The 24200-nt window shown below is 38.5% G+C and overlaps 1 protein-coding gene across 4 annotated transcripts in view; it reads left to right on the top strand.

The window, feature by feature from the left end:
• nlgn1 (neuroligin 1) overlaps positions 1-23238 on the top strand; it is a 281977-nt gene extending 258739 nt beyond the window's left edge. For all 4 annotated transcript variants that reach the window (XM_053513370.1, XM_053513372.1, XM_053513371.1 and 1 more), the window contains 3 exons: positions 12008-12220; positions 15827-16616; positions 17964-23238. In XM_053513370.1, coding sequence (XP_053369345.1) covers positions 12008-12220; positions 15827-16616; positions 17964-18798 — 1838 coding nt within the window. In that variant the 3' untranslated portion in view covers positions 18799-23238. The remainder of the gene's footprint in view (positions 1-12007; positions 12221-15826; positions 16617-17963) is intronic.
• Positions 23239-24200: the final 962 nt, after the last annotated feature.

Here is a 24200-nt window from a genome sequence, read left to right as displayed (position 1 = left end):
GAACTACAGTAGGTCATTTATCCCATCACCTGAATGCTAGGTGGGTCTTTGGGGAGATGGTGAGAGGTTGAGCACCCTTACGCAAATCAAATATAATTCTCTATATATTAACTGTCAATATATTAAATGATTTAGTGTTCTGATCTAATGGTAAATTTACTACACTAACTGATACTAACTAATAATTAAAAAAAATAAAATAAAATAAAATAAAAAAAAAAAAAAAAATATATATATATATATATATATTCAAAAATATATTCCCAATATACAGAATAGTATTCTGTATATTTGTATTAAAGGGGTCATACGGTCCTACATGCACACGGCCATTGTTTTTCAATGCTGGAGCAAAATGTCGCCTAAGCGAGTGTGGTGTACAGTTGTTGGGTGTAATAGCGAACACACATCTGATCGCACGTGCATCTGATCGCACGTCTAATCGCACGTTTATAATAAACAATGCATTAAGGTGATTGTCTAGTTGCAAACTGTACGTAGTCGGAAAACTATATTATGCTTACCTTTGTAACGCTAGATGGGTTATAACGGTGTCTGTCAATGATTAAGAAGTCATGTAAACACATCGCGTTCGTATCTCTCTCAGTAAGCTTCTCCGCTTTTTTTTTTGTTGCTTGCGGCAGCGTAACAGCCCGTTAATTCATGCCCATGCAGTGATGAGAAAGACAAACGGGTTGATGCATGTCCATTCTTTTAATTTCTGCGTTGTCAGGTGATATTACAAACTTCCGAGTGGGTTCCGTACGTAAATTAAACCAAAAACTACTTAAGAAAACAGGCTCAGGCTCTGTATTCCATCTTATCTCACATTTTCATGTTTTCGCACTTTGGACTGCATTACCCAGAAAGCATTGCCCGCACTGGACTTCACTCCCGTGGCTATACCCCACGTGTGTTGTGAAGACACGCCCCACAGAACTGGGGGGCGGGCTCAGCAGAGATCATAAGAATTTAAAGGAGCATGTACTGAAATAGGTTGCTGAGAACAGAGCTAGTTTTTACCAGTTAAAAGTAGTGTTTTTTTTACACAACCATTGAGAATTTTTAATTAAAGTATATTACAAACTTTTCATTAGATATAAGAATCATATTAACATTTAATGAAAAATGGGACTGGATGACCCCTTTAATATATTACAATATATATATAAAAAATTCTGCTTTTCATATATTAAGAAATATATAAAAATATATTCAAATGTATATCTTAATGTATGTCATTTTATATTTACTAATTAACTTCATAATATATTATGTAGACATATATATATATATATATATATAGTATAATGTTTATTTATATTTTCTTATTTATTTATTTTAAATTATGGTAGAATGTTAGTTTACAGTAATTCGAACTAAATGGACTTTATAGGCATTATTTAGAACACACCGACAAAATAAAAGTTTGTGTATAATTCTTAAACATGCATATAGTTTTAAGAATGTATAAATACAATGTTTTTTTTTGTCTTCATTGCGCTATTTATATCCATACATGGTCCATTTATATATATTGCAATATATTACTAAATATAAGCACTACTGTATTTTCCCATATTTGGAAAATATGTAATATTTAATATATTGCATTATATTTTACAAAATATTGCCTTTTTCCGTAAGGGCACTAGTCCTAAATCCTTTTTCAGACATGGTCAATAAAAATACAACACAATAGATTATGTAAGCATCAAATAGGATAACTGCTTGGTAACTGCACTACAATAACCTCCACAAAAGAGGAATTACAAATCATCATGTCTAACCACCCAAAATGGCAAATAAGCATGTTTTTTTATGTTGTTTTATCACAATTTATCTCATTAGTGAGTCACTAATTAGAAACTGTATTAACCCCCTTTTCCCCCTATTTGGTAAGATGTAAGCCTAGTTTATGCTGTCATTTTGCCATGTTTAATTTGAGTCATTTTCAGTGGAACGGTCAATGTATGTTATTTCCTACACCTATCAATGTTATTAATATGACAAGATTGGTTGATGGTAGTTCATGTTTCTAAAACTGGAATTTACCCAAAATCCATGAGTATATCTCTCCTATCCCAATTAAAATTTTACAGATCAGACAGAGATTTTATTTATTTTAATGCCTGAACCCATGGCCCCATTATATTTAACAAGAGCTTTTTTTGTTAAAAATAGTATGGATTTTTTTTCGTAAACACGACTGATCCCTTTTAAACAGTATTTTAAATGAATACAACTGGGCTTTTTTTTAAACAAGATGGTCATTGTTGACTTGAGCTGTAATTTTAAATACCCAGCAATCTTTAAATGTTTCATTTACAGATTAGTTTTGCAAAATATAAAATGGACATTGATTTTCTGCTCGTACGCCCAGGTGAGAAGCAGCACAGATGTATACACAGACCCCTGTAAAACATACTACTGCGAGTCTCAGAATGCCCCAGGCATAGAGGCACTGAATAATGGTGATAATTATGAGCTAGCCTTAGGACTGTGAGAATGGATCGATGGCCGTGTCTAACCCCTGCACCAGGGCAGGGGACTGGTGTGAGCAACCCGTGACATTTCATTTGGGTGGCTGTCAGAGTGGACTAACAGGGAATCTTTGGCGCTTCATCGACTGCCGGTTTGAAACCCGGTGCTCCATTGGGCACAAGCAGCTCTAGTGACGGCTGCTGCAACCGTGGCTGTCAAACACGTTTAACCACCTCGACCCCAGAGATACCATTCAGTACTGTTCCATCAGCATCCTCCATGCCTTGCATCATGTTTCATCTCTTGTTTTTCCACTAAATACCTCGCACTTCTTTCTCACTTCGGTAATTTCTTTTGCAGATAACCAAAACACAATTTTTTTTTGCAACGCTTAGACTATATTATATTGCTAATCTACATTCACAGCTCTTTCTAAGGTATATTAAAGCAAGCAGCTTTCATTAAAGCATCAGTCAAAAGTGATATCCTTCCTACATAACCTTCCTATGAAGTCTTATTGGCTTGATAAATTGCCTGAATTTCATATTGAAACTCACTGGAGAGAAAAAAAGACCTTGGTTGTAGCTGGTCTGGCGGCAGATCAGCGGGACTTGTGACTTGTGGAGATGAGGACAGACGGTTCCCTCTTTCCTTGTCTCGACTGTCCTGTTGTCACCATCAGTCTGGCAGCAGCTGGAGATAAAAAAGCATTGCATAAGTTTGGCAAAAAAAAAGGGGGCTAAGGAAAAACATTTATTGTCTAATAGCAGAGAAGATGTACATACAAATGCACAATTTCGACTGAACCTCGTAATGTGTTTTAAACAGATTATTTAGTTTTTTTTTGTTATTGTTTTAAAGGTATGCATCAGGGGGAAAAGCAGCAATCGTGTATACATGGAGGAGCAGACCGGCAGTCAGATTGCAGGCTTACAGATTCTAAAGCTTGTGATCAGAAAAGTGTATAACAGATATGAGGTGCTCTGTGGCTCATGATCAGAGCGTCTGAGGCTGACTTTAGTAGACCACCTGCTGTTATTTTGTAGCATTTTTGAATTGCTAAAATGCTTCAGAAGGGATTAATCTAGTTCTAAAAACAAAACAAAAAAAACCTACAAATGCAGATCAGCCCCCTGGAATGCACAAGCAGAAGAACACAGCATTCACCTCACATTTTGGGGAGCTGTTGTATGAGGTGGAGAGCTGCCTAGTGGGTGGCAATTGGCAGGTGACCAAATTAGGGTTGAAAAGGGAGTCACTGTCATGTACTGGATGTTTGAGGTTTTGTCCTGCCTACTCTAAGTCTGTTTTGTTACTGGAGGGAGAGCAGCCGACGGGGTCTCGTCTCACCATTCCTTGTTTTGTCTGGGCCTATTAATGACACCTTCCCTACAGGTTCCTTGCAGGTTTCTGGAGTCATTTTAGCCTGGTGCTAAGGGAAGGCCTGAGCACTTCTTGTTCCCTGGATAGGCCTTGGATCATTATCAGCACCATGTCTGTAATATGTGGGTGTCCTCCATTAGCTGAGGTTAGTTTTTCAGGTCAGTGTTCCTGCGGCTTTCGGGCCAACGGGAACGACACACTGCAGTCTCTCCCTCTCTCTCTCTCTCTCTCTCTCTCTCTCTCCCGTATGCACCATGAAGATGGGGGGACTATTTTTAGACATTCACTTCTTATGAAATGTGTTTTCTCCTCCAGAATTTTTCTTTTCCTGTATATTCCTTTTACCTTGTTGCTCGGTGCTTCTTTTATTAGCTGCGTTAGGATGGCTTAAGTATATATGTACATATAATGTTTGTGTTGTTATATAATTTATTGTATGTGTAAGAGAACGAGAGAATGTATTCAGTAAAAACAGTATCTATGCAAATGGAGCTTTTTTTTCTAAGGATAGTGAGCTAGTTAACCATTCAGAGCCGGTTTTCAAAGCAGTGTAGCTACAAAGGATTTTACCTTGAAAAGAGCAGCTGCACAGTTTCAGTTAAATATACGGTTCAAGCTGTTCTTCTAAGAAGAATCATGTTGTCAGTGCTTGACACTATAGCCATTTTCCAATTTTACCCTACACACTGACTTATTTTAATATTTTTACACACAAAATCGTTTTTTTTGTAACTTGTCAAACTAGCTGTAGAATGCTGCCTGGAGTTGATCTGTGTACCAGTGCAATTTTTGTATCATTCCAAAGCTGTCTTAAAAATCTGTTGATTACACCTATGTTTAATCCACTGTTTTTTTTCCCATAGTAATATTTTGACCTAAATAAACTGGTTATGATCTAATTAGATAATTGAGTGAATTCTGACATGTAACACCACCTCATGACGTGTAATGCTGTTAGAACTAGTTTACGCCTGCGGCCTCTCCATGGGCTGACTAGAGGACCTCTGTTTCTTGTCGTGTCATTAGATACAGTGCATCAATTAAGCTAACGCACCCAAGCGGAAGAAATGCTGCGCAAGTGTTTGCATTAGCCTTCATTAATCCCCTTGGTGTAGTTCAGCTGGGGGCAAAGGGTAATTAACGCCTTACCATTTTGCAGACCTCAACTCAAGAAAGCGAACATACTCCTCAGCTAGAACATAAACATGCATGCTGTAGGTTTTTGACCAAAAGAATTAATAAATAAAATAGACACTGAAAATATCAACATGGTATTTCCAAAATATTTAGTTGATAATATTTATTTCGCATAATGTTTTATTATTATTATTATTATTATTATTATTATTATAAAGCCAGCCAAGACAGTGTGGGGTCATGTGATTGTATATTTTGGATTTTTGTCAGTTTATGTTTTACCTTATATTTTCAAAGAGCACTTTAAAACCCTAGGTAATACTGAAAAGATGTTTGCTGCTTTTTCTTCGGTATGAAGACACTCCAGGAAGCATTCATTCTTTTATTTTGTCTATCAAAAAAATGCAGAACAAAAATAGACACGGTGTTTAAAAGGATTTGTCAGAGAAGTGACACTTCTGGGGGTTTTAGATGAGTAACTGAGTTCCTAGAACATGTACAGCCTACATACAAGTTATGGGCATGCAACCCACTAATGATCAACCCAAAGTGCCTAGCTGGATGCCCTACAACAAGAGGTTATTGTAAAGGTCTGAAACATGTAGCGTATGCAGTTGTTAGTGAAATAACATGAGCACACTTCCAGACTACCACATATCCTCTGCGAGTCAATCATAAATTGGAAAATTACATAACGGACATATGTTCGAAAAGTACTTTCAACAAAAAAAAAAAGGATCTGGAAGATTTATCAGAGTTAGCAAATTGTAGGCATAACAGGAAATGCAATGAGCAATGAGAACGGTTTTAGCGAGATATGCATCTGACAAGGCTAATATATGCAAAATGTTGCAGCATTCTGACTGTTATGATCTGTTTCATCACTGACATGTACGTTGAGCTTTCATCAGCCGTATTTACCTAGGGAAAGATAACGCTTTTAGTATATGCATTTGTTACTCTAACATTATGAGGTCTGTTTATATTGCTGTTTATTTTCCCCAAGGTTTCATTGGTGTTTGACCTGTTCCATGGTCTGTTTAGGGAAATCAAGCATTTCATTTAGGTTCATTTATGGCAACGTGTGGTGTTGTTTTAATGAAGTCTACTTTGGAGGGTAGAAGTAGAACAGAGAGATGGTTGTGAAAAAAATTATGTATATTTTGCCCAAGGCGATACAGTATGTTTCAGGTTCAGATTTCTGCACTATTTAAATGATAAAAAAAAATGTAAGTCTGGTTCGCAAAAGGCTTACATTTTCAACTTCTACCAACCACAATCTATCCAGAAAAGATGCTCAGCTCTAAATCCCTAGGATCTTTTCACCTTGATCCACCCCATTGCAGCATTATTTTCCTTCAGAAGCATCTGTATTATGTCACCAGACTAACTGGTGGGAACAGATGCTTCCTGCCTCACTCATGAGGTCTGTGGGGATGGATGATGCTTGTGTGATGGCAGTGGGGGAAAAAAAAAAAAAAACATATGAAGGTGTTGCCACACTAAATATTTTTGGGGGCACAAAACACAGCTAGTTCTATTTGCTTCTCCCAGTGTACGAGAACAGGAAAAATGAACAAATAAAGCCCTACCACAGTGACGGCTGCTGCGCCGGGCTTTGTGAAGTGAGAAGTGGCAAGCATTACAATAGAACGACTCATCTGGCTTCTAGTGCTCTGTTCTGTCTGCTAACCTTGAAAAGAAGAGAGAATAATACTTCTCACATTACGTTAAGCGGGATCCCAATTAGATTTTCTGCTATGTTGCTCCATTTTTCTCTCAATGTCCCTCTCCTCCTTCAGCTGAAATGGGTGGTAATTCAACATGTCAGACGTATTGGCACTCTGCAGGAAAATGATTAAAGAACATGACTCATGGAGCCAAATCCCATCCGAAATGTATTTTAGTTTCATTGTATGTTGCAGGCATTGACTCACAGATGTCTATTGAACTACTTTAGTCATGTCCTTGTGGATATTATTATATTGGAATTTAAAGATTCTTTGAGTGTTTATGATGACCAAAAATTATGCTATAGAAGATCCTTGAGATCATGTAAAGATAATAATAAATAGATTAAACAAAAAGGCGGCACAGTGGCTCAGTGGATCGCCTCGCACCTTCAGGATCCGGGTTCGATTCCCAGGTTTGATTTCCGCCTCCCATACCTGGAGTTTAGGGGTTTCCTCTGAGTACTCTGGTCTTTTCCCACATGCAGATTACAGTAGGCTAATTGTTGTATCCAAGAGAGCAATATATAGAGTTAGCAAGGAAAATAATATATAATTATGGTTTTATTAGGGAACAGTTACATAGTATTTATGGAAGGAATCCCAAATGTCAGTGATGAGTACCAGTCATGGTGCTTTGTAAAGCACGCCATTCCAGCCGCGATTTTAAAACTAATCATTAGCAAACTGACATGGTAAAGGAACGTTTAAGTTATATGAAAATGGCAATATTTGGCGGTTTGCCCTGGGCAAACATGACTCTCAAGGACGCGATGTAGTGCATTACACAGCAAACAGAATTTAACAGTTCTTCTTATGAGTCTTCTACTCTTTTTATGAGTCTTCTTTTAAATCTATTGCACTGCATATCATCTGCATAGAGTCACGTGACAAAAGAATGAACGACTTGGTCTAGGAGACTCATGAGAAGAACCACTCAGTTCTGTTTCCTGTGTAAAGCATTGCACAGCGTCGATGGGAGTCATGTGACAAAAGAACGAATGATTCGGACTAGAAGACTCAAAGGTAACTACTCATTTCTGTTTACTGTACATAACCTATAGAGGTTTTGTGATGCTTTGTGTATGCGCGCCCAATTGAAAATTAACAAATCACGCTCCAAGGTTATTCGTTCTTCTGAGTCATGTTAAAGACTCGTTCAAAAGGAAGGAATCGTTCATAAACAATCCATCACTAGTGGAGATGACTCAGAATTATGGGATAGGAAGAGATCCTAGACCACGCAAACAACCAGATAAAACCAATGTGCTCTTTAGTGATCAGATGTTGTTAATTTTTTTTCTAGTTAAAAAGGAAGCGCATGAAGTGATGCACCATTATGCATAGTGCGCTCTGGGAGTAGTGTTATGATTTAGGTGTTAAAGTCAGCTCAGTACCTAAATGTACAAAATGAGCAAGGTACTGTATCACACCAATGGGGTTTTTCTTCTCTGATAGCACAGGTATACTCCAGAACTCAAATTGTGAAAGAGAGGTTCTGGGAGCATGAGGAATCATTTTCACACATGAAGTGGCCACTAAATTGTGTGCTATAATCAAAGCTGAAGGTGATTTAATGAAAACTTTGAGTGTGCTCTTTTTTTTTTTTTTTTTTTTTGGCCAGGCAGTGTATTTTTGCAAGTAGTCAGCGTTTTTTAATAAAGGTAAAGCTACAAGTTACATTACAGAAAGGTTGCAGGTTCTTAGTTACTGTACATGACAGGGTGCATGTTTCTGTATTCTTACCATATAAAGAGAGAGATAGAGAAAAGGAAGGCTGGTAAAGAAAAGACTATTTCTAGCTGCTATACGTAAGTGAAAGAAACAAGCCCATGTGTCATGGATGCTCTACCCTAATAAACACTGCTTCAAGTTATCTAAAAAGAACATTTTACTGTGGTATAGGAGGGATAAAAGCATTTCAGTATGTGCTGTTTTTTGGAAAATCCTCACACTCCGCAGTCACTGAGTACTTTCCTATAATCAAAGCCCTTGCCGAATGCTCTGATCCTGTGCAAATAATTCTCAGAATGATTTTAGTGCCAGACTTATTAGTACACTGTGTTGTATCAGATCTCACCTGCTCAACCCTTCAGTTGGATTGTCGGGAATGAGAATACTTTCCAGCTGAAACTCTCTCCTGATGAAATGAGCCAGGAAAAATTTATATATATACACAAGCCCAACTATACACCATCCAAATATTACCATGGCAACAGTATTTTGTGCGCTTACTATCAGGCGCATTTTGAGAGTCACTCTGAATGTGGCGTTTGTGAATTCGAAAAACGCTGTTCTGTGACTGTGCTCTAGTGTAACGTTCTTGGCTATTTCAAATGTTCTTTCAGATGGCATCAGCAGCTAACAACATGCCTGCTTGCCAGCTAATCATTTTCAAGCCCGCGGCTGGCCCTCTTGATTTGTGCTACAGGCGGCTTTGGCTAAATGGAATCAATTAAACGCATGATTGTAGATGACGGACGCTTCCAGGACATCAGCCCTTTGATGTAGCAACAAAACTAGATTAATTGAATTGAATAGAGGACTTGATTTAAAATACGCTCCGGATCTCGAATAACCAATGCTCTAAAAGGAAATCTCTCTTTCTTTCTCTCTCTCTCTCTTTCTGTGCGTACATATCCAGCTTCTATTATCTTCATTTTATGCCTTTATTGTTTTCCAGAATCCCCGTATCCCTTTAACAGCATTGCTTTATTGCTTTTAAATTAGTGCACCTGTTAAGATTAGCTCTAAAGCATTTATTCCTGCTCTTGGTTGAAAGAGGGTATTTAAGCATAGACAGGTTAAGTGGAAGTGGAAACGTGATTTTGCGCAATATTAGGGTCAAGAATACAACATCATTTAACTTTAATGATTTGCGAACTGGTAATAAATGCAATCCATGGTTTTCTGTTTTCTAACATTGATTTCCTTGTAAATAGTGCTACTTCTCTTACCCCTATTTGCACTACCGATCGTGAACATGTATTGACAATGTCAGTTATATTAGGGATGATATTTGATTCCTGTTACTCATGTCTATGTGTATATTCTCACCTATGTTATGTTTTTTTAAAGACGTTCATGCAAATGGTAAAATGTTTTGTTGTAAAAGTGTAAAGCGCTCTCTCAGCACTTTACACTGTAGTGTTTTTGAAGTGTTGAATGTTAATATTTATATATAGTGGATGATTTATATAATCTAAAACTAAAGACACTTGAGACGTATGTAGCAAAGACAACTGTGTAAAAGTTTAGATGTAAATGGCCATAGAAAAATTTACAAGAGAGAAAACTTTTAAATTCACAATAGATTAGGATGCTTTTTAGTTATTAATGTTAAAACAATGTTAAAACTTTAATTAAACATTCTAGCTGCCGTAGTGTAAGTGATAACATGAAGTCGCACAGTTACATTATTCTATTAACATTAATTGTTACTATAAATATTTAAAATTCATTTTAATTCCATGTTACATTAAAATATAATACATGCTACAGTACATTAAACTGAACAGTCATGGACAGATGTGCGTGAAAATATGTTTCAGGAAGTGGAAAATAACTTTTCGCTAGGTTGTATCTCAATTCAAGTCAAGTCAAGTGGGCTTTTATTGTCATTTTAACCATATACTGTACAGTTCAGTATACAGTGAAAAGAAACGGCATTCCTCCTGGACCAAGGTGCTACATACATGTAACATAAATTAAAAGAAACTTACTAGCTAGCTAGGACACCTAATTAGCTAACTATCTAAGACCATCTAAAACCAAATTTACACCATAAAAGATCAAAAACTATTCTAAAGTACTATGCAAAAGACATTATTATACAAGACAACATAATATGCACATGCAAATGTGCAAACAGGGGGAGCAACACGACAACATGACACAAAACAACATACTGTAATACTGTATACTGTACTACAGTATAATAGTGGGTTGAGGTAGTGCAAATTAATGGCATGATACAGTGGATAAAAAACAGTACAAATTTCGTAGCAGCAGAGACGAGAAAGAGTCCTTACGCAAATAGCAGCTAATAATATTAATACAAAAAAACTATTTCAAGTATTTGAAAAGGAAATATATATGTATTTCCTTTTTTTTTCCAGAGCATGGGCCAGTTGTACAGTTATCCAGTTAATTCAAAACTTAATTCAAATGGTGTATTATTAAATAAAAATCTATTGGATACTTTTGGTCTTCAATTCAAATGCCTGATATGCCGATATAATCATGCAGATTAACGATTTTAGTAACATCAGTTTTATCCTAATGATAGTCCTATATATTGTACAAAAAGAACTACAGGCATCTTTACACTGAATTATTTCCAAACAGAAGTTGTTGACCTTTTCAGCTATCATGAGGGCTTACTTTCATAATCCTAGGGATATTAGCATAGCCCTTCCTATGGTCTAGGGTATCTAAGTTTATAGCAGAAATCTGCTATTTAAAAATTTCTATGCTCGCCACAGCTTAAGGCCTGTTTAGTGCTGCTTTTCATGTTTAAAGAATATTTAAACAGTCTGACACAACCTGTCCTTTCACACAAGAAAAAAAAGGTTTTATGGGCTGATGATTGCATTGCAATTGTACTTTACTTAAACCTTTCTTTCATCTTTTTCTCTTCACTATCACAACATTTTAAAAGAAATATCTCAATGTTCTTTTTTTTTAGCTATGCCAACAAAATTCCTAACATCCAAATTTAAAGCATAATCCAAACTTAACATGTGATAGAAAGAATAAAACCTAATGTATACACACTGTACTTTATAGGCAGTGTGTTTTAATAGTAGAGAGTTATTATCATAGATTTAAATGGGACACCCACCCACCCACATTTTCTCTCACACACAAATTATTCTCATACAATATACAACAAGTCCAGCATAAACAAACCCATCTCCTGGTTAATAACGGTTAATGATCTATTTTTTTTCTGTCAGGGGAGGTCAGGCAATCATGAGCTCTATGAAATAAACAACCATTAAGAGATAGTTACTTAAGCTCTCCAGAGGTGGCCAACTGTCATAACAACAATTAATGGATGTTAAGACGGGGCAAGGCCGCGTCTCATCATCTCGCTTTCCTACACAAGCCCAAACAGTGTAGTGCAAAAAGGCAGAAGGATGAATACCAGAATCTTTTAACTTCCCTCTGATGTTGTTAGCACCTGGGTTATTTGCATTAAAGCTTTAAATTTGTGTTACATAAACATTAAACCATACTGTTTGTTTCTTTGCTCTCTTCTTGTTTAACAGGTTTTCTAAGCACAGGAGACCAGGCAGCCAAAGGCAACTACGGCCTCTTAGATTTAATCCAGGCCTTGCGCTGGACTAGTGAAAACATCGCCTCCTTTGGTGGTGACCCTTTACGCATTACAGTTTTTGGATCTGGGGCCGGGGCATCCTGTGTGAACCTCCTCACACTGTCCCATTATTCTGAAGGTAACCGCTGGAGCAATTCGACCAAAGGTACAATGCAGAGGTTGCAACTTTTGTCCCTTTTTGGTGTTTGCATGCTGTGTTTGTTGCCCCTATTTACAAGCCTGAGATTTACATGTGCTTTCTGCATGGATGCTTGTGCCTTTTTCCTTTTCTTTTTTTTTGCACTAACACAACTCATTCGCATGTGCATACACTTTGAAGCCTCCCAAAGCAAATCCCCACAGGGCATTTCATTCGTCTCGCCCTTTTTGTCCAAATAACCTGCTGGGTAGAGACGGGTTTTAATTCGGTTGCAGAATCCACTACAGTCCTTAATGACTATGTCTGGCAACAGCACCCATCCATACTTTCTGTTGTTTTGTATCCAGCAGCAGCACTGCATATTGAGGCATATGTTTGTGTGTGTGTGTGTGTGTGTGTGTCTTTTTACCCTGCACAGTGCATATATGCTTTTGCTGTTTCTACAGTAATACATCCATTCATCATCTGCCACTACTACTTTAATAACAAAATACTTACAGCTTATGCAGTCCGGAATTATTTGCACCCTCTACAAAGTAATGCTCAGGATTTGGAGTTTGCAAATAAAGATATACTGTAGGGATATGATTTTAAAATCATTTGTATTATTTTCATTTTCAAGCTGTTTATCTTTTCTTGCAAAACCCTTTTTTTACTTCCACATTAATACATATCTAATGAACCATATCATGTTCATGGTCACAAAGTTACATTTCAGTCATTTTATAAGAATCTAGCTGTATTTCCAACTTTTTTTTAACAGTTTCAGGCATATTTTGACCTACTGTATTTTTAAACCTTTTTTTAAATACATTCTCTGACTTGTCTATGTCAGCATTCATTTTAACCCCAGGCAATTGATTGTTAAAGGAACGTCAAACATCTTTCCCTGTTCTATGAATTGGTGCCAATGAATGTGGATTTGACTCTGTAGATAGTTCTTGTACTGCCCGATGGATCCAAAATTGTCAAGCTTTCAAGGTCATAGCCTCCTTGATGCCGCTGCATTAAATCAGATTATTCATCATTTCTCTTTCTCCTGGCACGCTTTAAATCTGTCTGACCTAAAAGCAGTTACTTATAAAAAATGTATGTACATCTTCATTCAAAGGACTCAAAAGCGGCCATCATAATTTTTACAATTTCTGCTCTAGGATTTATCTGGAGAATAAACCAATTGACCTGAAAAAGTCTCTTCCTCACATTCTCCTGAGCTCAGCATTACACTACACTAAGCTACTCAGCGCTGGATATTCCTCTATTTTTCTTTGTCACCTTAATTATACATTATTATCTGTCAATTAGCCATAACATTATGACGAATATTGAGTGGGTCCTTCTTTTGCCACCAAAGCAGCAATGCGCTATGGGATCCAGAATTAACCATTTCAGGGATTAAAGCTACAATAAATCTCCTACAGTATTCAATAGGACTAGACAGGCCAGCCTTCACTCCCCATGTGCATCCATGAGCCTTGGCTGCCCAAGACCCTGTTGCCGGTTCACCAGGTTTCCTCCTTGGGCTCATTTTGATTTGAGGTTCTGACCACTGCAGACCGGGATCATCCCACAAGAGCTGCAGTTTTGAAGTTGCTCTGACCCAGTCATCTAGACATCCCAATTTGTCCCTTCTCACAAAATAACTACAGTTACAATATCTCATTACATTGGCACCTGGAAGTGGGTGGGATATATTAGGCAGCAAGTGGACATTTTGTCTCTGAAGTTGATGTGTTGGAAGCAGAAAAAAATAGCAACTGTAATGATGATCAACTTGGAAAAAGCCAAAATTGTGATAAAAAAAAAAAAAAAATTGAATGTACTGTATATATTTCCTTGGCCCACCTTTTCCTTTAATTATGGCCATGACATTGTTTCCATAAGCTTATCAAGTGTTACAACATTTATTTCGGTTCAGAGTCACACTCATTTTCTTCCAAGATCGTGTGTTGATGATACTGTAGTACAGTCAGACTACTGTTTAAAGCCTTTTCCAGCACATTCAAAATAGTCTCAATGGGGTTAAGGGTCTGTAGAATCTATGGTGTCCAATCCATGTGTGTAAATTATGTATTGGACGACTTTTTCACAATTTGAGCCTGATGAATTCTGGGATTATTATCTCGGAATACGCCCAGGCCATCAGGGATTTTTTACACCCATTGATGAAAAAACCTTCGGTATATTCATTCAGTATATTCAAGTTGTCAGGTGACGCCTGATAAACTATCCCATCTCAACAGGCTTATAGGGTAGGCACTGGTCAGGATAGGCACATCTTCCTCGAACATGTTGGGTCACCACTATCCTTCCAGGGTTTTATAATGCATTTAACAGTGCTTAACCTCATTTTAATAGTTTTAGCAACCTCCTTACTTGTTTCTTTTCTGGATGCATGCTGATACTTTGACCTTTCTGAAACAGCTGAACCATCTCACCTTGTGAAGTCATGCCTCAAGGGGTTAGAACTGTTTTGGTGGCACAACGGGAACCCACACAATAATGTTTTACGGTTTTGATATGATGACTAAGGGATGTCTATATATTCCCCCATCCTAATGTCTTGACCAGCCCCACCTACTGTACCAGCCAGCTCTCCCTTGACATTCATCAATTTAAAAGATGCACTGGCGTTCTTGTGTCATTCAGATTTACACACACAGAACCCAATGAGTGTTAAAAGACCCTATATAAATTGAATGCATTAACATATTTAGTTTTATTTAAACTTAAATCATATCTTGTCCTATCACTTTTTCCTTTTTTTATTTTTGGTGTGCTAGTATAGCAGCCATGAGTCTTAAAAATATTATAAGGATTGTTTTGTGGCCATGGGAAGGTTCGCATAGAATGGAAAACCTTACAGTAGATGTATATAAGAAGAGCGTACCAGTATACATATCATTATGATAAATTATTTACTTCATATTGTTATATAAGAGCATTCTGCCCTTTGATACTTAATGCATGAGAAATACTACCCAAAAGCTCCTGCTTCTATGCCCCTCCTTATAAAACATGAAACACAGTCATCAAATATAGACATTCAGTGTTTGAGAGCTAAATCACAGGAGCTGAAAAATGGGCATGGGAAAAAAAAATGGGTTTGGAGAAACCAGGTTTAAACTCGGGAAAATGTGTGTTCAAATATGCACACTCTAATTGTAATGTCATGCCATGCATAATTGGTGATATTTTACATTTTTTCACTTAATTATTTGCCAAAAGTGCCTGGCAGATGCCAACCAAGTAACTTACTATGTAGCACACACACACACACACACACACACACTCACACACACACACACACACTCTCACGCACGCACGCACACGCGCACACACACACACACACACACACACTAGAAATTAATCGATTTGCATGAAGTTGCCATGACAGCCACTGATTATGTTTATGCCTCTTCATTTGTACTAAAAGCTATAATTTACATTAACACAGTCATAACAAAAATGATGTGTTCACAATTATTTACAATTATATTGCATGGAATGTGCTTGATTAGGAGTTCTGTTTAAGCTCTGTCTGTCTGTGTAACATTCTCTGTTTGTTATCGGTGGCATCAATGGTATTAATTTTAAGTCATTTTCTACCAGGCTTGTTTCAGAGAGCCATTGCTCAGAGTGGCACAGCTCTGTCCAGCTGGGCAGTGAGTTTCCAACCAGCTAAATATGCACGTATGCTGGCCAGAAAGGTAGGATGCGACTATCAAGACACAGTAGAACTGGTGGAGTGCCTGCAGAGGAAGGACTACAAGGAGCTGGTGGAGCAGGACATTCAGCCAGCACGCTATCACATTGCTTTCGGCCCGGTCATCGATGGTGACGTGATCCCAGACGACCCGCAGATTTTAATGGAGCAGGGCGAGTTCCTCAACTATGACATTATGCTTGGTGTAAACCAAGGTGAGGGTCTCAAGTTTGTTGAACTGGTGGTGGATGGAGATAGTGGTGTGCAGGCCAATGATTTTGACTACGCAGTATCCAGCTTTGTGGACGACCTATACGGCTACCCAGAGGGCAAGGATGTGTTGCGTGAGACCATCAAGTTCATGTACACAGACTGGGCTGACCGGCACAACCCAGAGACCCGAAGAAAAACGTTGCTGGCGCTCTTCACTGACCACCAATGGGTAGCACCTGCTGTGGCTACAGCTGACCTGCACTCTAGCTTTGGCTCGCCCACTTACTTTTACGCTTTCTACCACCACTGCCAGACGGAGCAGGTGCCAGCGTGGGCAGATGCAGCTCACGGAGACGAGATCCCTTATGTCTTCGGCCTGCCTATGATCGGCCCCACCGAGCTCTTTCCCTGCAACTTCTCCAAGAACGACGTGATGCTCAGTGCTGTGGTCATGACATACTGGACCAACTTTGCTAAGACTGGGTAAATAAGAAGTTGTTTAAAAAGTTGATTCTTTAAATGGTACTTCGAAGCAGACTATTAGGCTACATTTACACTGCAGGTCTCGATGCCCAATTCTGATTTGTTGCTTATATCTGATTTTTTTTGATCGTCTGTTTACACGTTCTTTCAACTGTGACTCATATCTGATACTCGTGTTTACACTTGCCATGCCATCTGAAACATCGCGCATACTTTAAGGAAGGTTCTTGCGCTACACACTAGCCGAGATAGAGGAAGGTGAAGTATGCTTGACGCTCTGCGATATATGCAAAGTTCGCGCAACGTCACCATGGTTTTAAAAAGGAGAAGAAAAAAAACGGCATAATTTCAGCCTGCGCATATACTTCATTCACCAAATACTGATTTCTTAATTTTATTTAGCCCTAATAAGCATTAAAAAGGGGGGTGGGGCGCTGGGTGCTTTTCCTTTTTAATGTCACCTGCAATGTTATAACTCCACACGCGCTTCCACCGGAAAGTAACATTACTCATTAAACCGCGAAGAAGTCGCAGTTTTAATGACGTACAGAACGCAATGCCTCAGGAAATCCGATCTGTCTGTTTATACGACAATCACATTAGCACATATCTGATTTATATCTGATTTATTTCAACATATGAAGGAGGCCTGAAACCGATCGGAATGCATGCGTTTTTTTCCTGTTTACACGGACATAGAACATATCCGATATGTGTCACATATGAGCAAAAAATTGGAATTGGGTCACATTTACCTGACAGTGTAAACGTAATTTACTTATACTCCAGACTTATAATTAGCCTTATTTACTCATAATTAAATACAGTATCAAATGAAAGAGAGTTTCAACTTTTATATAATAATGTTAAAGTAAGACAAAATGAACTTAGCATTTGTTTGACTTAATAGTACAAGCTGTCATCACAAGTGAGGGTTAAAAAAATGTGCTGTTGGCAAGTATACAATTTCTGTTCTTTACCTCCTTCCTGTTAATTAAAACACAGGGGGAGATGTCAGGAGACACTCTTCCTTATTGCCGTGAAGCATGCCTCCATGTCACTGAGTATTTCTTCAAACAATAAAGGGGTGGAATAGCCTTTTCCCAGCCAGACCGCACAAGCCCATGGGGAGTATATGACCGCTGATGGCTTTCATATAGAACAGAACACTGCACTGTCATGTCGCAATAAATTAGTGTCATATTTCCTAGTGCAGGCAGTTGACAGTGTGCCTTGACTTGCTCCGTATGTCTTTTTCAGGGTTAGTTAAAATGATATTTAATCTAATGTGCTGTATGTAATTGTTAAGCCTTACTTACTTATGGTTCATGGTCTCTCACTTTGCAGTGACCCCAACCAACCAGTGCCACAGGACACCAAGTTCATCCACACCAAACCCAACCGCTTTGAGGAGGTGGCGTGGACGAGGTACAACCAGAAGGAACAGCTGTATCTGCACATTGGCCTAAAACCACGTGTCAAGGAGCACTACCGGGCCAACAAGGTCAACCTGTGGCTCGAGCTGGTCCCGCATTTACACACTCTTAATGAGGCCACACAGGTCGTCTCATCCACCAGCACTACCACCAAGGTGCCTGCTCCAGATGAGACACCACGGACTCCCAAGAAGATGCCAGCTAACACCAAAAGGCCCTTTCCCACCCCTTTCCCCACTGACACACAGGATGGAAACCAAAATCAGAATCATAACCAGCCGTTCCTGGTAGAACAACGCGACTACTCTACCGAGCTGAGTGTCACCATTGCTGTTGGAGCTTCTTTGCTATTTCTTAACATCTTGGCTTTCGCTGCTCTGTACTATAAGAAGGACAAGCGGCGACATGATGGGCATCGTCGTGGAAGCCCTCAACGCGCGAACGCCACCAGTCAACTGGCTCCCGTACCAGACGAGGAGCTCATGTCGCTGCAGATGAAGCGTGGTGAGCTGGAGCGTGAGTGCCCGCTTGTCTTGAGGAGTGGCTGTCCTCCTGACTACACCTTAGCCATGCGTCGCTCACCTGACGACGTACCGCTTATGAGCGCCAACACCATCACTGTCTTGCCCAGCACCATGCCCAGCGCCCTCGGACCATTGCATCCGTTTAACAGCTACGCAGGAGTGCAGCACAACAACACACTGCCCCACCCACATCCCCATTCGCACTCCACAACCAGAGTATAGCCACACACGTGCACATATATACTCAAAGGATTTGGGATTTGGTGAAGCATATCTCTGCTACCACTGTTTTGCAGAACATGGAATATCCTATGGGGTTTCTTTTGTCTCCCTTGGAGGAAAACTACCATTTTATATGAAAAATGCAAAATGAGGAGAAAATTGCAAAACAATTTCAGATTTAATAATAAATAACAAACAGAGATGGATTTTTTTTATCCTGGTTTGACAGACAAAGCCAGACCTATTTCCTGACATAGAAATATCACTACAAGTTGGCTTGAAAGAATGGCTTGATTCAGTTACCGAGTTACAGAGGCTGTGGCTGAGAGGGCGCGTGGGAGGCCCTGTGTAAATGAAAGAAAATATATTGTTTTCCAGAGGCACTCAATTGTTGAGTACTCTCTCTGGAGCAGACAGGAGATGCTGCTTACGTAATTTAGGCATGTTTTCTCCTTTAGAGGGGGCATTGTAACATACGGAATATAACTTTACTGGAAAAAGGGGGTAGTCAAGAACTTCTTAAGAATATGCACAATGTTTTTTTTTTTTTTTTGGTCAATTTATTTTTGCGAACAATTTTATTGTATAGAATCTATTTACATATCTAGATATGTACGCAAAGCTGTTTAAGCTCTGACTTTGGGGCGTCAGTACTGGAGAATCTGCCAGCAGTTCATATAGGGGTGGGAACGTCATTGGTTTTCTGGCAGATATAGCTTCATCACACAAGTGCTGTCTGTATGGAGAACCCGGAGGACAAAAAAGGGAAGCTGGATATTTTTTAGCACGAAGCGCATGACAATTTATCTGCTTGGTGGCTGTTCTGCTGATTAAGTCTTAATTAAAAAGAAAAATATTCCCCATTGGATCCGTTTTGAGGAAACACTGCTCCGATTGGCAACCAAAATTCTACCAAAATGAGAATATGTTGGCGCGGACAAAGGCAACATTTCCCAAAAGGAGGTGGGAAACTGGTAATGGGGTGGGGAGGGGTGTCAGGGACATGCTACATAGAGTGCATTCACAAATAGCTTGAGTGAACGTGGTTCTAAGGACTAGTTTTGTACAATGTGTCTTGGTAAAACTTTTTAATAGTGGTGAGTCACTTGCTGTGTGAGATCCCATTTGTGGGATAATCATGTTTCTTTTTTTCTTTCTTTTTAATTTGCTTGTTCGGGCTTGCTGTATTACATTCATTTGTTTTTACCCTGTTTTACTTTTGTTATTTACTTACTTTCTTTGCCATATTTATCAGAATGTCCCCTGAATAACAGAGGTCCCAAGAAGTGAAGTGTCCGGGAACCATTCTGCATAACCTTAGTTCTTGGGAATGTGTTTGGTTGCATTGATTTTCTTTGCTTGTGTCCCTTTATTGAGTCCCCCACTGTACCCCTACTTAAAGATGAATGCTTATAAATTTTTTCCTGATGCAGCGAAGCTCTGCTGACAGTGTAGATTTGAAGGCCCTCTTATCTTCTTTTTGCCGGCGTCTGATCACAGCAGGTGCTGGGTTGGCGGTGGAAAAAAAAAATGCAAATAAAAATATATATATATTAACTGGGTTGTACTAGTAGATAATTGGTTTCCATGGTATATTACGCAATCACTGGAAACATATTTTAAATCATTTCCCATGTTGATCAGCATGTCTATCACATTCCTTTTGGCCCTAATTCAGCCATCGCTGTTGTTCTTAAATAGGCATTCATTAATTTTTCCTTTTTTTCCCCCCACAATACCACCTGTTCTTCGCTGAATGTAATTCTGTCTACACAGGCAAGTTTATCCCTTATTCAGCTTCTCCACTTGAACATGTTATTGCATTGGGTGACGTAACCTGTCAAATACAGATAAAATTTGGCTTTGCTAGCGTCTCTTTTGTCTCTCTAAAACTCCTCCATGCGTGTGTATGAGTAAAAAAGGCTGCTGCAGAACCGGTTGACTCTTTGCATCCTTCCTACTTCTCGTTTGCTAATAGTGAGCGATATGACAGCTGATCCCATAAATCAACTGTAGTTCTAATGAAAATACATATGTGGAGCCCTTGTACAAATCAACACATTGTATTAACTATCATTCACAATGGCTAGCAACAAGGCAACAAGCAACAGTTCATTCTATATAAGTGTTGTGACCAGGTGTTAAAGATTTGGCAAATTACATTTGCATTAAAATTTTCTGAAATGCTCTCTAATTATAAACAATGTGGTAAAGTGACTTACCTCTCCTGGACCAAGCCTATGGCACAGGTGGTCTCTCAAATCTACAGTTATCTTCTCACAACTTTAGTCCCTACCACCAATTAGCCTCTATTTACAGCTTGACCCTCAAATAATGGAAGAAAAAACTTCCACGGGGTAACTGTGAATATATGTTTGAAATATATAACCTCTCATATATCGAGAGAGAGATTATAGAGAAGAAATTTGTTTCTTGTAGCAAAGATCATATATTTATTGCACAAAACTAAGATGAAGCCTGACGTTGGTTATTTAGTGATCAAATTCTTCATATGTTGTAGCAACTAAAGCACTGTTAAATTGTTTTCATATTGATAAAAAAATCTAATAACTATACAGTCTTGCACGATGGTTGCACCAAAGGTTAATGGCAGTAAGATTGTTAGATTAAATAACACTTTTATAATTTTAACAGGCTTCAATAAAATATTTTATTTTAAGATTGATACCAGTTGTGTTTTAAGTGGCTGTTGTGCCTTTTGTAAGCATCTCAAAATCTTACCAAATGTAACCAATAACAATGAAGCATTTATTCAGATTTTTAAACAAATGTCAAATTCAACATCAAATTCGATTTAAAGGCCAGAACCCATAAGAAATTTTAAAGGTATTTTTGTAGGTATTTTTGACACTACCATGGTACTTCTTTGATGATATAGTACTACCAGTCTATAACACGTAGTACAACAGTACATGTACTATAGTATGGTACTATGGAACACATACCAGGATACAGTCAAAAATATTTTCTACATTATTATGTACAATAATTATAATATTCATATAGTATGCTAATAATTTTTTTCTTAATACCATAGTGTATGTTTTGAAATTCTTAATATTAAAGACAATAATACAGAACTGCCTGTAGTATACCATACCAGTAGTACAGTATGTACAAATAGATCTATTATGGTAAGTATGTACAAACCCAAATACCATATTACATACCTACTGATGTTTGGTAGCCACCGTGGTACCCAATAAGTTCCATGGATTTCACCAAAGTATGCTGGTACATACCATTGTACTTCTACGGTACCCATTATGTGCCACAGTACCTAGCATGGTACTCTATAAAGTTCTGTGGTGCCACCCCTGGTAATGTCTGAAGTACCCTATTATATACTGTATGATGGTATGCACTATAGTCTGTCATAGTACACTATAGTACATACCCTAGTAAAAATTTTTGAGTTTAAATGGCCTTGATAAAGTTCAGTTTTATTTTAAAGTTAGCTCACGGGGAAGCCAAAGAATACTAAAAATATTGGTTAATTGCATTACTGACTTATATCTTGATAGATATTAATATCAATTATATACACTAGTCCTGGATATACTTTTTTTACTCATACATACCCCCTAATCCTCCCCATTACACACTTTCCCAACTGACCTCAGCGTATTCGGAATCTCAGAGCCCTATAACTAATGCAGTGCCATTGAGGAGTGATTAATTAAAGCGCTTGTGGGTTTAGAGAGATATGGGTTATTCAGAAAAGTCACCGTGACACACAGGCACACTGCCAGTGTGCAAAAAGAGAGAAAATAAGACAGGAGACTTTGAAAAAAAGAATAAAAAAAAGAAAAAATTATGCAGTTGTCCCAGAGCCCGGGTGACCTGTGACACAGAGCACATCCCAAACAAGATGTTCCCATCTAGAATATGCCCTCCACTGGGCTGCTGCATTCCTGTCCACACTGTTCTCACTGAGCAGCACAGTAAATACAGTGCAGGAGAGACTAGAGCATTAACTAAAGCCCGCTGCACAGCCTCACTCACGCAATCAATACAGGTATGTATATGCAAAGCAGCCCTGCCCCGAGTTCCCTTCCAAACGAGACTCCTTTTGAGCAGCTTTTAAATTTAATGAGGCGTTCATACGAGGGCTCCTTCGAGCATTTGTCCCATATATTTGCATGTAGGACCAAGGTGAGAGCTGGGAAACATCAGTTACCAAGGAGAGCTGCAGGGCTCAATCTCACACACCATCAACAGGATGAGCCTCATGACTGAATGTATTACAACATCGAGTGGCATTTACATTTTTTTTCCATTTTCTTTTTTCTTTTTGTTCTATCTAAGCTTCAAAGGGATGATCAGAATGCTTGTTCATGGGAACCATATCAGAGGGCAGTTGTAATGTAGATTATTTGTCATTATGTCTTTATTTCTGGTTAAATAGGACTTACTCTTCTGGAGCACAATAAATGATTTTATTAAGCTGAATGTATATCACTCTTTTATTTTTAAAATTTGACTTGTAAGAATAAGGTTTACACTCATCAGCCATAACACCAGCACCAAATTTAATAACATTGATTATCAATTATTTACCAATAAACTGGTGACAGCCCATCTGCGCCCATGGGGAGCCTAAAGCCCAGTCTGCCCAATTTATTTGCACAGAAAGGTTAATGCAGCACAAACTGTTAAAAAAGTTGCGATGACAGAAAGGCACCAGCGCATCACAGCCTGGCACACACAGGGCATGGCAAAAAAAGAGTTTAAGGCCATCGACCCGGACAACAAATTTCCCAGATCCCATTCTGATCAGGCACCCATGATCTGCCGGACAAATGGCTGCAACCCACAGCACCCAAAGGATCTGCCACTAACATCCAGATACCCGACACCAAATCACTGAGCGAGCTGCCCTGGTGGCACAAGGGGAACCCAAAACCTATTTTTGAAGTTTTAAAGATATGGCTGATCAGTGTACATTTTTGTCTTCTCTGCTTCTCTCTCTCTCTCTCTCTCTCTTTTATGCACACACATCCATACAAATACATACACACCTTGCAAAACTTGACATGGAAGCCTGGAACAAGTACCATTCTGTTAGGAGTTCTGAGGAATGAAATGATCCTTTTTTTATTTTTATTAAATGCAGTAGCTAATCACTCTGTATCACTTACATCATATATTTTACAGTATATGAACCACAGGCACTACTTATGCACTAAGGGAATTGCCACTTGCACATGCTGTCAACAAAGGTGAGTCAAATGGATACAATGGTATGAGAATAGGAATTGATCTGATTGGGTTAAAAAAATTCTCCCCTGGAGCCATACATACATACATACATACATACATACATACATACAGTAAAGACACTTATAAAGCACTGGAATACTTGCATTAAATTGAGTAAA

The sequence above is a fragment of the Clarias gariepinus genome, chromosome 15 (genome assembly GCF_024256425.1).
Source record: "Clarias gariepinus isolate MV-2021 ecotype Netherlands chromosome 15, CGAR_prim_01v2, whole genome shotgun sequence".
NCBI classification, from domain to species: Eukaryota; Metazoa; Chordata; class Actinopteri; order Siluriformes; family Clariidae; genus Clarias; species Clarias gariepinus.
Note: the sequence above shows the minus strand (reverse complement) of the source record. Positions and strands in the feature narration are given on the sequence as shown.